The sequence below is a fragment of the Erythrolamprus reginae genome, chromosome 2, assembly GCF_031021105.1.
Source record: "Erythrolamprus reginae isolate rEryReg1 chromosome 2, rEryReg1.hap1, whole genome shotgun sequence".
NCBI classification, from domain to species: domain Eukaryota; kingdom Metazoa; phylum Chordata; class Lepidosauria; order Squamata; family Dipsadidae; genus Erythrolamprus; species Erythrolamprus reginae.
Genome location: NC_091951.1, coordinates 203,576,072 through 203,593,948, shown reverse-complemented (window position 1 = coordinate 203,593,948; position 17,877 = coordinate 203,576,072). Strand labels below are relative to the sequence as shown.

The 17,877-nt window shown below is 43.0% G+C and overlaps 1 protein-coding gene across 2 annotated transcripts in view; it reads left to right on the top strand.

Annotated features, from left to right (window-relative positions):
• The first annotated feature begins 642 nt into the window (after positions 1 to 642).
• The window catches only part of ATP2B3 (ATPase plasma membrane Ca2+ transporting 3), a 103,379-nt gene continuing 86,144 nt past the window's right edge, over positions 643 to 17,877 (top strand). For both annotated transcript variants that reach the window (XM_070741363.1, XM_070741362.1), the window contains exon 1: positions 643 to 847. In XM_070741363.1, coding sequence (XP_070597464.1) covers positions 643 to 847 — 205 coding nt within the window. The remainder of the gene's footprint in view (positions 848 to 17,877) is intronic.

Sequence of the window (17,877 nt, the reverse complement as noted above, 5' to 3'; positions counted from 1 at the left end):
TTTAAAAGATGGACTGGCACCAACAAAACTGGGTTGGTCACATCATTATGACATCACAGCGGTTCACTACCGGTTCGGGCGAACCGGTCTGAACTGGGAGGAACCCACCTCTGGTTAAGACTAGTGTAGCCATCATGCTGGTGGAAGGAATATATTTCTGACTTATTTCTATGTGCCACTGCAGACATTGGTTGACCCGAGAGTTTCGGGCTTTGCTGACATGAATGAGTGTCAGGAGCTTGATTACAGCTGTTGCTTTTCTAACAGGTTTCCTTTGGGCAGCAGGAACACCCGTTGTGCCAAGCTCTAAGAAGGCCTTCGTCTCTGCTTCTTCCATGGCTTGGCCCCCTGGCTGGCTGGCCTCTAGAAAACCTTGCGGACCCACCCCTGAGGCTCTATAGAATGAATCCAGGAGACAGCCGGGACTGAGCAGGTAAGCGAGAAGAATTTGCCACCAGGGATCAATGGGGATGGACAGTCTTTGCAGAGATGGCATTTTCCTTCTAGCCAACGTATACTGTTCTCCGTTCCTCTCCACACAGGTTTCTCATTCTGTCTACCAGACTAACCTAGCTCAAGTCTACTCTTCATCCCCTACACCTTTGCCCGGTGTACCCAGCTGGGCTGCGGCTCAAGTCCAACATGGGAGACATGGCCAACAGCTCTGTGGATTTCTATCCCAAAAACCAGAAGCGAGAAATGAACCATGCAGGGGGGTTTGGCTGCACCCTTATGGAGCTGCGCTCCCTTATGGAGCTGCGCGGGGCTGAAGCTATCCAGAAAGTCCAGGAGACCTACACAGATGTCAACGGGCTCTGCAGGAGACTCAAGACTTCCCCCACTGAAGGTACCAGATAAATGACTTGGGCAGGCTCATAATCAGTGTGATCATCAGGTCAGGACTTGGGAGCAGGAACCAGAGGCACAGGCAGCAGAATAAATAGGTGCTTCCCTAGGGCCCATTGCAGATGGAAAGCAGGGGTGGGATCTGATTTTCTTTGCTGCGGGTTCATTTCCCGATGCGCCATGTGGACATGGGCACACACATGCGCAGTGTTAAAAAACCAGCTTCTGTGCATGCACAGAAGCACAAAGAAAGAAAGCCAGTTTAGGGGCATGGCAGGTGACCCGGTGACCCAGGCCATCAAGTTACTACCGGTTCCATAGAACCGTTCTGAACCAGTCCAAACCCACCTCTGGATGAAAGCAAGGAAAAGCATGCATAATCCTTATCATCTAAGGCAGTGTTTCCCAACCTTGGCCACTTGAAGATATTTGGACTTCAACTCCCAGAAATCCCCAGCCAGCATTTGCTGGCTGGGGAATTCTGGGAATTGAAGTCCAGATATCTTCAAGTGGCTAAGGTTGGGAAACACCGATCTAAGGGGACATCAGTGGCATGAAATAAAGGAAGTAAAATTATTTATTACATAGCAAGAATTGCCAGAGGGTTGCACATTTTAAGGAATGCAAAGCAATAACTTTTATCATCTTTTCAAAATGTTTAAATCCGATTTCTTTTTTATGTACATCACTTTCAATAATCTCAAATTGTTCTTGTTGTTATTTAAGGATGTGTTAACCTCTCCTTATACCCCTAGTCTCAATATCACAGTGGAAAATTCCTAAAATGTAGCCATTCCTTTCTTTTAAAATGCTTATATTAAAATTGTTCTATGAGTTATAACCCACCATCTCAAAATCAACTACACATATCTTAAGAGTGCTACATATTATAACCCGTTAACCCTCTAAGAACTCGCATTAATAATCTAGCCTGCTCCTAAATAGTCTACTATTATTCCAGGAATTAAAACATTATTTTCTTAATAAATTAATCCAACCTATGGATTTTAGTGGCAATATTTATTTAGGAGCATATATATCTTCAGTGATGTTGAGGCACTACGGAAACCGCCTTCAAAATGAAGTCAAAGGGTAAACTGTATTCCCCTTCAAAACAGCACATTGGATTGGCTGCCCAAACAGGAAGTCAAAATGATTGGGGGTGGGCACATATGCTATGCATTCATGCCTCTTCCCTTGATAGCACCTGGTCTCATCAAGTTAGATCACCTCATCAACTTTAACTTTGAGGCATCAATGTGGAATTGCTTGATTTTCCAAAGGAAGGCACCATCTCCAATTAGAATGCTAGGGACGTCTAGAGCGATGTGACACATGAGTTTGAGAAAAGCCATTTCGTGCAGACATAAGAATTAGAATTTTAAAAAAGCGGCGTTCCCTTTCCCTCCCATCTCAAAAATGGGATGTCTTCTCTTTTTCTCATTTCTTTTTCAATTCCCCCCTTTTCTTTTTTCTTTCCCCAAACTTTCTTTTCTACTATAACTTTCCTATCTTCTCACTTTCTTTCTTCTCCCTGTTCTTCTACTTCTGTCGTAATACAACATATATGATTGATATGACATGTGTTATATTTATATTTATCTCTGTTTCATTTTTAACGCATATATTTAATAAAGATATTATTTAAAATAAAAAATACTATATCAATACCTATCTTTCTGTCTGTCTGTCTGTCTGTCTATCTGTCTGTCTATCCTATCTATCCTATCTATCTATCTATCTATCTATCTATCTATCTATCTATCTATCTAATCTATCAATCTATCTATCTATCTATCTATCTAATCTATCTATCTATCTATCTAATCTATCTATCTATCTATCTAATCTATCTATCTATCTATCTAATCTATCTAATCTATCAATCTATCTATCTATCTAATCTATCTATCTATCTATCTAATCTATCTATCTAATCTATCTATCTATCTATCTATCTAATCTATCTAATCTATCTATCTATCTATCTATCTAACCTATCTATCTATCTATCTATCTATCTATCTATCTAACCTATCTATCTAATCTATCTAATCTATCTATCTATCTATCTTATCTATCTATCTATCTATCTATCTATCTATCTATCTATCTAATCTATCTATCTATCTATCTATCTATCTTATCTATCTAATCTATCTAATCTATCTATCTATCTATCTATCTATCTATCTAACCTATCTAACCTATCTAACCTATCTATCTATCTATCTATCTAATCTATCTAATCTATCTAATCTATCTATCTATCTATCTATCTATCTATCTATCTATCTATCTATCTATCTATCTATCTATGTGATTAATTGACTAAGAATTAATAATATTTTCAGTAATTGGAAGCTTGGTCTCCTTAAAATATCTGGTCCTGGCACCTGACAGAGACATATAATTAAATCACTTATTCCCAAGTGGCCAAGGGTGAACTTTGCCCAGATAGTTTGCGTCTGCCTGGATCATTTAGTTGTCATCATTTCTAGCAACAGCCTCCAGAGACTTGGGTGGGAGGGTGAACATGATTAAAAGGAAGCAGTTTGAAGCTTCTGAAAATGTGTGAAGGGTGTGATTACGTATTGCCTAAAACTGCCAAGTGTTTTGTGCAGTCCTGTTCTGGAATAAAATAACCAGAGTGCTAGATATGTGAGGGAGCTGGATATCTGTGTTATGAGCCTTTGTAAGAGAAAGGAACAAAGCCATGTAATTTTCCTTCTTTCCAAAACTACAGTGATAGACCAAGGGAGAAAGTCCAATAAACTGTCTATCCTGTATACTTTCCCAATAGTTTTCATTTAGATCAAGGGTGGGCAATCTGCAACCCTCTGGGTCCTTTTTTCCCCAGCCTCCAAAGCCCACCTCCGCACTTGAGATTACCCTACCAAAGTCTGACAGCAATCACAGATAACAGCAGCAGCACAATTTTGTACAGAATGCCATTTTCTTACTTCTTTTTAAAAGCCCTCCAAGTGACAGCTGAAAAATCTAGTGCCAATCTCCCTAGTGATGACATTGCATCGCTCCCCCAAAGTCCTCAATCATCCATTAAACACCAGAGTGCAGCTCCAAGGCTTAGATGGTTGGCCACAACTCATTTGGACCACGTCCTCCTTGAGTTTTATTTTCTTGCTGTACTCAGATTACTTGGGAAAAACTCCAAATTGCTTTAACAAGTAGCACTCTTGGCAAAGCAAGCCATCTCGCCACTTGAGTGATAATAGCAACAACCACAAAGGGGACTATAGCGGTACAAGACTTTTCCAAGGAAGCTCTTTGGTAAGAGGTAAGAGGTAAACTAAAGCAGGGATCTCCAACCTTGGCAACTTTAAGACTTCTGGACTTCAATTCCCAGAATTCCTCAGCCAGCTTTGCTTTTGCTTTGCTTTGCCTTTGCTTTGCTTTCTGAGGAACTCTGGGAGTTGCAGTCCACACATCTTAAAGTGGCCAAGGTTGGAGACCCCTGAACTAAAGGATGTCCTTCAACACCCAGAACTTGGTTGTGCTGTGGAATCCACCCACCAGAAAAGCTGTAGAGTTTGTCTCCAGATTGGATAGCTTTAAAAGTCATATTGGAAGAATATCAAGCTATAAGTAAACTATCCTTCATTATTGCTATATGTGAGTTCCAGCACGAAAGACAAGGTGTTGTGAGACCCAAGAAGATGGGTTCCAATGTCTTTATGCTCGGTTTAAAGATTGACTGGAAGCATTTGGTTGACCACTGTGGTCCAACATATGGTTACTATATCTGGACTGCTTTTTTGGGAGCAAAGAACTAGCTCCCAACCTCTTTGCTAACCTCATAATGATATTCTGTATTTTTGGACCTCAAATGTGATAGTCCAAACTTGGTCGTATGGATGTAAAAATATGACTTAGTACAGGAAGTTTCTTATATTCCTGACAGGAAAAAATATTCTCTTCTGATGAGAGCTATTGTTAAAGAAAAAGAAAAGGTCAGAATCCGTGACTAACTGTGTCATTCTATACATATTTGCTCATAAGAACAATCTTCTATAGTCAATTTTACTTAATATGTTTACTAACTAAAGGAACTGATGGAAAGATTTACCAAGATAGTCCAATTTCACACCACTGTGAGTAGAGCAGTGGAGACAGATCAATCTATATTAACCTAAATCTCCCAGTTTTGATTCCCTTGACATGGCAAGAATTATGCTGCTTGACTGGAGTTCATACAGACTAAAGCTTGCAAAATTCAGAAAGGCTTGATTTAGTGACCCATGGCAGATAGGCGGCTTAACTCTTCTGGAGGTGGTTTGACCCAGTGCTTTATGTTCTTCCCTGATGGTTGAACAAAACAACTCCCTTTCCTTCCTTCATCCCCAGGGGAAAGTAACAACCCAACACGGGGGATTTGGCTTTGGGCTGCCCTACTGGATCCCCAGGGCCTTTTAAATAGACCATTTCACAGGGCTCTGATACATTCACCCGTTTCAAGGCCCATCCAGTTATAACACTTCCTCAGGTGACTAGAGCAAGAAAATAAAATTATATTTCCAAGCAGTGGTGAATAACCATGACAGCTCTTGAAGTTCCAAGAACCTGCGACATCATTTTCTCAGCAAGGGCAAAAAAAAATGTGTCTAAGGTTTCTCTGAAACCTAACATCACATTAGACATCAGTAAATCCACAGTAACTGAATTTAAACATGCCCGGGATAAACATATATCCATCCTAAGATAAAATACAGGAAATAATATAAGGGCAGACTAGATGGACCATGAGGTCTTTTTCTGCCATCAATCTTCTATGTTTCTATGTTTCTGTTTCTAGACGCCCAGGGAAAATGAATTCCAATTTCCCCCATGAAACAAAAATCTTAGCCTGCTCATTTTTGTAGGATCTCCAATCACATAGGAACCTAAACAAGGTGGCAATCAAGCTGTAGAAGCGAACCTGGTCAATTATATGGTTGATCTGTATTGTAACTCAATTGCCTAAAAACTGTCCATTGGTTTTCTAAAGCTGATTATCACAGGGGCAGAGATTGTAGGACAGTGGTGAGATTCAAATTTTTTTTGCTACCAGTTCTGTGGGCATGGCTTGGTGGGTACGTCCAAATCCCCATTCCCTCCCCACTCCCCATTTCCTCTTGATCAACTGGGACTCAGGAGGCAGAGAATAGATAGGGGTGGGCAGTAATGGGCAGCCAAAATTTTTACTGCCACACTGTGGGGTGTGGCTTATTTGGTGGGTGTGGCTTAATAGTCATGTGACTGGGTAGGAATGGCTTGCTGACCATGTGACCAGGTGGGAGTGGCTTGAACGATCATCAACATTTAAGTGAACTGTTAAGTCCTTGACTTACAACCTTACCAGTGTCGCTCACTGGGGTGACAATTTGCTTTGTGTTTCCCGCGCTCTCCTTCCTGGGTCACCCCCCCACCTCAGGCTGGGTAGCTGCCAGAAGCATAAATGCTGCCAGTGCCGCTTCCACCCACGTCTTCTGCTTGCACCTAAGGCGGGAGGTGGCCGCGGGAGGCTGGAGGGGAGCCGGGCAGGAGAGAGGGAAGCTCGTCCGAGGCCAGGAAGGAGGAAAGAGGAAAAAAGCAAGGAACGCAGATGCAGCAGCAGGGGAAAAAAGAAGAGCTGAGCTGAGACCAGTAATCCAGGAAATGAAGCTGCCGATCAACTGGAGCTGTGCACACATCTTCATTTCCACTGGTGGAACTGTGTTCCACCCCGTCCTGCCTGCTGCCCACCCCTGGGGGTAGGGCCAAGGGGTGGGCTACTGCCCAGATTGGGGGGGGGGGCGAACGCAGTGGAGTAGTGAAAATGGAGCTGCTCCCCAGAGCACCCAATTTGTACTGAAATATGTTGAAAGAAAATGTAGGGTCTCCTGCATACCGGCCACGCCCACAGTGTGGTAGTAAAAATTTTGGTAGCCCTTCACTGGGGCCAGTCAGAGGTGGTATTTACAGGTTCTCCAAACTACTCAAAATTTTTGCTACTGGTTCTCCAGAACTGATCAGAACTTGCTGAAACCCACCTCTGTTGTAGGAGTTCTAAGCTATAAATTTAAGGCGTTCTTGATGCAATTCACAGCAACCTGTCTAAGAGCCAACCCTTTCTCCTTGACGCTATTCCTTTAGTTGTTTTCCAAAAGGGATTGAACTTTTCTTCTCTTGGTAATGGCAGTGATATGCGCAAATTTCTTGCTCAAATGGTGGAAGGGAAAAAAATTCGTACTAGCAAAGAAATTACAAGTGTGGTTTTATATAATGCAACCACATACTGTATTTCCTGGTGTTTGGTGCACGTTTTAAGATATCAGTGCTCTTGTTTGATCTAGAACCAATACTTTCCAAAAGAAAAGAACATCCAATTCAAGTTGAGTTCAACTCTTGATGAATTCATGGGCACATTTTGTAATTGTCTGGACAACAATATAGAAGGGTCTTGCCACTGCCTTCTTCTGGGATGCTTTTCAACTTGCCATTATACTGTTGTCTAGCTTAGCCCAAGAATGGCATACAACAATCTGGCCAAAGTTCAGTTCTTCATTGTCTTAGACATGATAGAAAGAATCTTGCCAGACTAAACTTTTACTACTCTAACCCTACTGGATATCCCTTGGGACGTTCCAGGGAGTGGCCATCCATACTCTCTTCCCTTGATTCTTGTACTTCCCATGGAACTCGGCGACCCAGGCGCCCACCCACATGTATCCGAGCAAGATTTTGCTTCTGTGCATGCGCAAAATCTTGTAAGGAGACGTGCACGCGAGTGAGATTCTGTGATTTTTGTTTGCTACCGTGCATGCACAGAAGCAAAGAAAATCACTGAAATTTCACTCTCACACGAGTTTCCTAATGAGATTTTGCTTCCTGTGCTTGTATAGATGCAAAATATTGCTTGGGTTTGCATGTGTGCGCCAGGAGCGCAGAGCTATGCACGCAGCTCCATTCTCCCTACTGGGGCTGGCTCCCATACTGGTAGGAACCGAATACTGGTATGGTACCATGCCTTCCCCCTGACAATAAGTTACTGCATAGGAGTTGCAACATTTACCAATTGTTTTCACGAGAAATGAGAGGCCGGGCGAAATAACGCCTGGTCGAAAATTGCCAATGGCGGGAACCAACTCGGCTCCCCCATCAGCTGGGGGGCGTTCCCCGCGATAGCGCGGGAACGCCCCAGAGCAATCAGTGGCCGCTCGGGCATTCTGGGAAAGCCGAGGGGTGGGGCGGGTGCCCTTTATCAGGGCTTGCTTGCCCCCCCCCCTGGCTTCTCTTGCCCCCAAGCTCGCCACAAAACGGACACCCACCCACCCTCCGCTCAATCCAGGATGTTTTATAGGTCGCCTGGTTTGGGGCCGAGTAGGAATTTTTGCAGTCATATGGCATTTGCTACGGATTGTTTTTTGCCTACTCCATCCTGGACGAGGGTAAGGATTTGTGGTTACGGGGTGCATCTGTATGTAAATAGGTTCTGATTCAACAATTGGATGTTTATATTCTTGGTCACTATATGGCAGAAACGGGGCGGAAAGGGTATCAGTAGCAACTGTGTGTTCTCCTTTGGGCATCTTTTGTAAGATGATTGGCACCCCCATTGCACAACTCAAGCTTCCTCCACGGACAGAGAGGTGTGAAGGGGGTGCCCTTGAGGCTCACCTACGTCATTTCCGGTTCCGGGTCATGCAAGGCAAGCCCTCCCACATGCTGGGCGTGGCTTTCGGGTCGGGAGTAGGCGGGGCACGCCTCACCCTGACCAAGCATGGAGTAACGCCCATTTGAGTTGCCCAAGTATGTTGTGTTCAGGAAACTCCGCCCCATTTAGCGACTCCTGCAGGTCTTTCTGTTAATATTTAATAAAGTGACCCATTTTACCCAGCTTGGTGTCCGAGTGTTCATTTCCCGTCCAAGGCAATTGTTTCCTCCACATTTTTTTCAGGCTATGTGTGCAGGAGGGCAGGAGGTTGTTGAGTGAGGAATGATGCAGATTCAGAAGGCCTGAGTACGGTGTCGTTTTCACTTTACCTTCCCTACCGGTGTGTAAATGTGAGCGCATGCATGTTTCACAGGCTCCTGGGCATGCTTTTTGATTGCATGTGCAGCTTCCGTCCATGCACCCAGCGACGTGGCTAAATAGGATGGCATTATGTTCAGACAGGCAGGCAGGCCCACCAGCAGTCAGTGCTATCGGTTCGTCTGAACTGGACCGAACCAGGAACATACCAACTCCGGGACTGAGGTTTAGGCAGACTGAAGTCGCGTCCTTCCTAACCATTGTCTGCACCTTGAGATGTGGCTGTTTTCAGTTCCTTCTAAAAGGACAGGCAAACCAAGGGCTTCTTTTCCCTGCTTTGCTCTTCTGCATAAAACAATCTGGGTTTCCGTCTGACTGTAGGAAAGCAACAGAGCTCCGGGAAAGCAACAGAGATTTTGAAGCAGACCCATTCTGTCTGCTTGCCTACCTCCACCTCTCTCCCTTTGCTGCTTTCTCCTTGAATTGTCCTTGAGGTTGCTGCAGCCAAGGCTGGTTTCATTCTCTGCTGCAGGGAGCTGCAGGCTTTTCCCCATTGTACTGAGAAGGGAAGGGAGGAGGGGAACCAAGCAAGGAAGAACAGGGCAGCAGACAAGTGCTACAAGGGAGGGAGAGAGGGAAGGAGGGAGGGAGAAAGGAAGGAGAGGGGAGGGGAGGAGAGAGGAGAGGGGAGGGGAGAGGGGAGGGGAGGGGAGAGGAGAGGGGAGGGGAGAGGGGAGGGGAGAGGGAAGAGGAGAGGGGAGAGGAGAGGGAAGGGGAGAGGTGAGGAGAGGAGAGGAGAGAGGAGGGGGGAGGGGAGGGGAGAGGAGAGGAGCGGAGAGGAGAGGAGAGGAGGTTCATACTGTTTACCTATTTGTTTGGGGGGGATTTGGGACGATGCAGTTGTTGCTCTTGTTTTAAATTTCATGATAAATTTCCTGGACTCTCATTGTTTCATTTTTCTATCTGTTAAATGGCTGGACAAGGGACAATAAACTGGAACTAAATTTTGATCTGGTCTGACCAAGGCCTTTGTAGTTATCTGGTTACCATGAGGTTCAATAAGCTTGGCTGTCTAGTTCCTCAACTATGGCATACATTGGTCGCAGTGGATCATCCTTGAGTCCCTCGTGTTGGATTCCTGTAAGATCTGTTATTGGAAGAAGGATCCTGGAGAAGGATTCTGATTTTGACAGATTACATTGCCTCCCTACTCCCTATTGAGCCCAGATCAATATGCTAGATCAGGCTTCCCCAAACCTTGGGCTGTGCGAATGGTCGGCTGGCTTGCATGAGCAGTGGGGCAGCAGGTGTGCACACATACACACAACTCAACTTGGGCAAGTCAAGTTGTACACACATGCATGTGTGCACCAGCCCACCGCTCACATAAGTTGAGTAGAATGTATGCATGTGTGCATGCTCGGGTGGCCCGATTCCCCTTCCACCTCCCTGGGCTGCCAAGCCATAAAGGTTGGGGACCGCTGTGCTAGTTGCCTGAGGCCATGTCCTCCCTTTTATCTAACACGCCCTGATGACTAGTGTTGGGCAAACCGAACATGCAAATCCCCATCGTGGGATTCCCCACCTCCTTTTGCTTGCGACGCTGCAAGCAAAAGGAGGTGGGAAATCCCACAAGGGGATTCCGGGGGTGGGGCTTTGACATCATGGAGACTACTAGTCTCCGTGATGTCAAAGCCCCGCCCCCGGAATCCCCTTGTGGGGTTTCCCACTCTCCTCCCGGGCAGCGGCGTTTCACGGTGTTCAGCCGAACGCCAAACCCGAACCCAAACTTTACCCGAACTTTACCCGAACCTTTTAAAAAAGTTTTAAAAAGCGCTGCTGCTGTTCGGATTCAGGTTTGGGTAAAGTTCGGGTTCGGGTTTGGCAAACTCACGGCAAAGTTTGGGTGAGTTCGCCAAAGTTCGCCAAGTTCGGGTGAGTTCGCCAAACCTGAACTTCCTGAAGTTCGCCCAACACTACTGATGACATCTTTCTTTTTGTCAGGTCTTTCTGCCACGGCCTTCATTTTATTCCCACTTCATGAGCAAGACAATCAAGTTATTCTTAGCTACACTAATGTTAAAGTGATGTTTTCCCTTATTCTGACCCCATCCAAGGGCGCCCTTGAGTCTTATAAAAATTCGTAGGCTTTGATTTTCTGATTGTACATCATCAGGTAGGGGTCGACTCTTAGAAACCATATAGATAAATCTTCTCCAGAGCGATCTAGCTCCAACGTGCCTCAGATCCTAACAACACAGCCATTACCACTGTAATTTAGTCCATCAACTTTGCTGGTGGTGGTGGGTTTTTCCTCCTTTCTCCCATTTTTCCCAGCATTACAGATTTCTTGGTAGAACTTCGTCTTCGTCCCCATCAATTATCTTGGGAAAGACAGATTGCTAAAGTTATTTGAAACAGTCAATGGAGTAGAATAGAGATTGGCAAGGAAGTCAGCCAACTTCATGCTTCTGTAGATTTCTGCTGACTCAGGGGTGGGCGGAGAACACTAGGACTTGGTGGTGGAAAGGCCTTGAAACTATACCAACCTGCCAAAAAATGAATTCATCATCGTCCCTCCCACCGCTTTTTTCCAATCCTCTTGGAATAAGATGTTAGTCTAAAAGGTAGGGGAGGACCAGAAAAATGACTGAATTTAAGGCAGGAAAGATTCACCTTTTCAAGGAAGAGGAAAATTCGGAAGACTGTTGGAGATCCTTTTGAACCATAACTATACTGCTCAAAAAATAAAGGGAACACTCAAATAGCACATCCTAGACCTGAATGAATGAAATATTCCCATTGAATACTTTGTTCTGTACAAAGTTGAATGTGCACAACAGCATATGAAATTGATTGTCAATCAGTGTTGATGGACAGTTTGATTTCACAAAAGTTTGATTTACTTGAAGTTATATTGTGTTCTTTAAGTGTTCCCTTTATTTTTTTGAGCAATTTATTTAACTACTGCTGTTCTGATCCATGGAAGAAGCTGAGCGTATTCTATAGTGGAAATTAATCAAGGAGAGAAGCAACTTAGAACTAAAGAGAAATTTCTTGAGAGTTAAAACAATTAATCAGTGCAACAACCTGTCTCCAGAAGTTGTAAATGCTCCAATACTGGAAGTTTTAAAGAAGAGATTAGATAACCATTTGTCTGAAGTGGTGTAGGGTTTCCTGCCTAGGCAGGGGGTTGGACTACAAGACCTTCAAGGGTCCTTCCAACTCTTCTCTTCCTATTGGCTCACCCTATAGGAACAGAGTTTTGCAAATGTGTAGACCATATGCTTTGAATCCAATGTAATGTACTGTATACAAAAAGGGTGTTAGAGTAATTATTGCTTTTCATGAATCAATGATATTGCTTGGGTTTTTGTTTCAGAAGAAAATCACATAGTAGAATATTTAACATAAGGGTTTTAAACCTGCATGAAATGTACACGTGGAAGTGGATGTACAGTGTGTGTACCTTTTGGAAAAAATAAAATAAAATGGCCTCATTCCCTTGGAATTGTTACATTTGGTGGACTGTCCAAAAGGTTGCCCATCTCAACTCTGCACAAAGACTTTTTCACTTGTATGGCTTGTCCATTCCCAGGACCTACTCTAATAACTGCTCAAAATGGATTCTTGGTCTCCAGACTAAGCAGCAGTTTTTCTGATTACTGATTTCTTTTCCACTCATTGGAAATTTATGATATTTCTTCTTATATCCATTTCTGAGTTGACAATTGATCAACCACTCTTGATTATAACATCTCCAAGTTCTATGAGCTTTTTAGAGTAAAAGAATAGGAGATCAGTCCATGAAAATGAGTATATGGCCTATAACTGTGATGGCAAAGCTATGGCACACATGCCACAGGTAGCACATGGAGCCATAACTGCTGGCACATGAGATGTTACCCTAGTTCAACTCCAGCGTGCATGTGGGCACCCACCAGCTTATTATTTGGCTCGCACAGAGGCTCTGAGATATTTGGCCTCTGGAGGGTCTCCAGAGGGGGTAGGAAAGGGCATTTTTGCCCTTCCCCAAGCTCCAAAAAAGCCTCTGGAGGGTGAACAATAGGCCTACCGGGCCCACCGGAAGTCAGGAAATAGTTTCATCAAACAAAAGGGGAGAGCAATGTAATGTGAGAAAATGCTGGATTTTGAAAAGTGATATTGGTGAAACCCATAAGCCTGAAGACAATCTTCTTGTACTCGGCCCTCTGATTTAACTCATAATAATAACTTCACAATCTGAAGTTAGTTGGGGGAAAGATCAAAAACAACATGAGAAAATATTATTTTACTGAAAGAGTAGTAGGTGCTTGGAACAAACTTCCAGCAGACGTGGTAGATAAATCCACAGTAACTGAATTTAAACATGCCTGGGATAAACATATATCCATCCTAAGATAAAATACAGAAATAGTATAAGGGCAGACTAGATGGACCATGAGGTCTTTTTCTGCCGTCAGACTTCTATGTTTCTATGTTTCTAATAATGCTAGTTCTCAAAAACATTTCTGCTGGGAAGCACCGACCTTATATGTCCCTTTTATTGCCTGTCCTGTCTCCAGGCTCCAAGAGTAGCAATAGGGGGGTTGAAGTCTTTGGAAGAGTGCCAGAGTTGGAGGAGAAATTTTGCCTGGGCTATATCTATGTTTGCATCTTGTTTCAAAATGCAGTAGGCCATGTGGCGCATGAGTCTGTGTGATGTGGTTGGTTTTTCATCTGCCTTTGGTGTGTGCAGCATGAATGTTTTGTCTGTTTGTATTTGCTAGAGATGATTCATTTCTAACATGTTGGGCCTCTGGGGGCATTACTAGTCCCCGGGCTTCTGAAGTTCAGACCCAGCTTCTGTTTTATATTCTGCCAGGCTTTCTGTATCTCTCTGTGTATCCTCCATTGTCCTTCTGTGGAATGTGTGTTAGAACAGAAAATAACAATCAAAAGAATGGATCTGGACTTTGGCATTTTTATAACCATTGGGGCTCCCTTTGGACAAATACTTTTCTCTCTGTGTTTGGGGAAGTAAATGATTTGTGGCTGGTAAAAAACACACTTACAAATGGATCTACCCATCAAAACATTGGGTAACATTCCACCATATTCTGTATATTTTTTTTCCTGATGATTAACATCTGATCCAAAAAGACTGAATTACTTTAATTCCTTTGAGGATCCTGGCATCCATGGTGCTATTTTTTGTTTGATTGTTTTAATTCTGTGTCTTCTTTAGCAGCTTCTTTACAGAAAGTCACTGTAGTGAACAAAATTATTTATTTTCTTGCCCAATGGACTTTTTGTTGTCTTTTCTCTTGTAAGCTGTCAGGAGTAGAAGCAATTCAGTGTAATTCTCTTTTAATAAAGTATGTTATCATCACCACCACAATGGGAAAAGTGTCTGCTTCATCTTGCTTCACCTGAACAAGATATTATAACCACAGAGGAATAAGGCAGATTTTTTTCTTCTAATCAACTGGTAAACCTAAAAGGCAAAAAGAAATTGCACCTACACATTATAATATCTTATGAAACCTTACTAGTTAATGAGAGATAGCTCCTTTGTGTCTGTGTGCATGCACCACACTGAACCTGGTTAAAAAATTAACCCTCTTTCAGGGTTTGCACAATTCACCTGGCATTAAGCTGATTGATTGATTGAATGAATGAGCCTCACAAGACATTCTCAACCACACACACACATACATAAACTTTTATCAAGGTTAACATTCTCTTAGAGTGACAAGTACAAACAAAATTGATAAATCTCTAACTAATCTAATTGTTTAAATACAGTCTTTAAGTGATAAACGGTGACAAGCGTAATACAAATTATATGTACTATATTCTTATCAGATAGCTTTTCTTTTCTTGTAATAAAAATGTGTATCCTCCTATTTCTATTACTATTAGAGTTCATTTGGGAAGTATTGTCTGCCACCCGGTGTCCAAAATCAAATGATTTTGAACCTATATATCAGATTTAGGAAAGAATTGATCTACACTTAACAATTTATATTTAATATAATTGCTTAACTAGGGTGTTAACAGATGAAAATACTCTATTATTACTCTTATATATTCAAAAATATAACTTCATACCTTCCAGCTCTTAGCTAGGATTGGCTTCCCAAGTACCTAGAAAGTTGTAATATATCGATATAATATACCTGTAGATTCAAGCATTGTGTCCTTTGTAATTGACAAATGGAATTTTTGACAATGCATGATTTCTAAGTGTCATCCAAGATTTTTTTGACTCTGACACCCAATATGCTGATAGCCATTGTGACCAGCAGTTCCAGTTTATGCCATAATCTTTCAACTTTATAAAAATCTTCATACTTCAGGATCTTCTTCAGCTTTTTGCTTTCAATTCTACAATGCTCTGGTATTGCCATATCAGTTATCCCCATATTCTTCCACAGTTAAACCTGGTGTGTTATGAGCAAAGATTTTATCAATTTGTTACTCAGAAATCTCACAACATTTTAATTTGCCTATTTTCAACTACTTTTTCAAGTGTGTATGCCCACCAATTTTTCATTATTGGCACATGATACCCTGTTTTCCCCAAAATAAGACATCCCCTTATAATAAGCCCAATCAGGCTTTTGAGTACATGGCAATAAGGCCAAGCATTTATTTCAGGGTTCAAAAAAATATATAAGACAGGCTCTTATTTTTGGGAAAACACAGGTAATTTTACAGATGTTCCAGTAAATCATTTTGACAACACTGATATGTTATTGTTTATGAGCAGTTTGTGCAATCTACCTGCACTATTTCTACTGCTCTTTTGCACCATCTGCATTTTGAATCTTTTGATGATTTTTACCCCCAATTCTGACATTGGCTGCATTAATTTGAACAGCTTCCACTTGTGTAGCTGACATCAAGCCTTCACTTTCTTTTTTTAATGTTCCAGTTGTAAGCCATTGCCAGTTGTCAAGCCTTCAGTTTCTTTTTTTTAAACATCCAGTTGTAAGCTATTCCCAGGTTGTATTTTTATCCACTTCATTATTATTATTCCTTTCAGATACTAGAGCAGTGATGGCAAACCTTTTTTTTCCTCGAGTGCCGAAAGAGTATGGGTGTGCACTATCACACATGCGTGAGTGCCCACACCCATAATTCAATGCCTGGGGAGGATGAAAACAGCTTCTCCCATCCCTTGTCCCTCTGGAGTCTGGAAACTACCTGTTTCCCAACTTCTGGTGGGCCCAGTAGGCTCCTGTTTCATCCTCCCCAGGCTCCAAAGGTTTCCCTGGAGCCTGGGGCGGGTAAAAATGCCCTCCCCCATAACCTCGGAGGCTCTCTGGAAGCCAAAAATGCCCTCCCAGAGCCTCTGTGCGAGCCAAAAATCAGCTGGCTGACACACACATGCACATTGGAGCTGAGCTAGGGCAACCGCTTGCGTGCCAACAGATATGGCTCCGTGTGCCATTGGTTTGCCATCACTGTACTAGAGGGTTTATTGGGCTGAGCAAACACACAGAGGCTCACCCAAATCAATTTTCCAGGCTAACTAAAACAACACCTTAGTTTCTTCTATTAATCAATATATATATTTCTTAATATCCAGAGTACCCAGCCCCTGTAATTTGAACTGTTGCTCTCTTGCCTCCTTGTGTTGAAAAGCAGAGGTACTACTCTGGCATCCCAGGGCCAGCTTTGGAGGGCATTTGAGAGCAAACTCTGGGTTGTCGTTCCTGCTGCTTGCCTGGCTCTCTGGCATTTTTAATATTTAACGAGGACCTAACAAAGCTAAGGAAAGGCGAGCAAAGGAAGAGAAGACAACTGCAGTGCTACTCAGTTGGCCCTTTCATCACCCAGGAGATGAAATTCCACCTGGAGTGAAGTCCTCCTCCTTCACCGCAGGTCCAAAGTCTTTGAAGTACCATCCTATAGCCATTGGCTTCTGCCTTGACATTCACAGCTTCCAGAAGAGGCTGGGGGTGAGCTAGTGCCCTAACACTGCAGAGAGGGACTCTAAGGGGACAGCAGCCCAATCTGGGACAAGTCTGCCCTGCCTTAGTATGGCGCTCCTGCTTTTTTGATTGGCAGTCTCTGAAATCCCACGTTTACTTGACCAGGCATGATCAGGATGACTGTGCTGTGACTGAGAAGTTTTTCAGTTCCCTTCTGGACGTCTCCTCACAAAGTGAGGAAGGGTCCTTTCTATAGATTTGATTTGGTGAAAAGAGTACACTCAACCAAGCAGCACGCCTGGCGAGAAAGGAGCTGGAAAACAAAGAAGGAATATTTAGGTGGGAATACTGGGGACTACTTCAGCTTCAACCACAACAACACAAGAGCACACAACAGATTTAAACTTAATATTAACCGCTCCAAAGTTGACTGTAAAAAATATGACTTCAGTAACCGAGTTGTCGAAGCTTGGAACTCATTATCGGACTCCATAGTGTCATCCCCAAACCCCCAACACTTTACCCTTAGATTATCCACGGTTGACCTATCCAGATTCCTAAGAGGTCAGTAAGGGGCGAGTACAAGTGCACTAGAGTGCCTTCCGTCCCCTGTCCTATTGCTCTCCTATATCTCCTATTCCTTTCTTCTATTCCTCTATCTCTTCTTCTATTCTTTCATTGATATGTTCTATTACTATATCTTCTTTGCTATTCTTTCTTAGATATATTTTACGATGAGTATCTCCTCTATAACTGTCATCATGTATTTTACTATGTGTATACCTACTAAAACCCTCATTGTGTATTGGACAAAATCAATCAATCAATCAATAGAAATAAATAAATAGTAAGCATGTATTAGTCAAATGCTAAAGCAGGGATGATGAACCTTTTTTGGTTTGTGTGCCAAAAGGATGTATGTGGATATGCTAGCACCCACAAACATCCCCACCCCCATTCCTTCCCTCCATGTATGAAAGCATACCCCACCCACACTGCCACTGCACATGTGCACAATCACACACACACCCATCTCTGCACGTGTGCACAGGCCTCACTGAAGCCTGGGACGGTGAAAATATGGGCAAACAGGCAAAC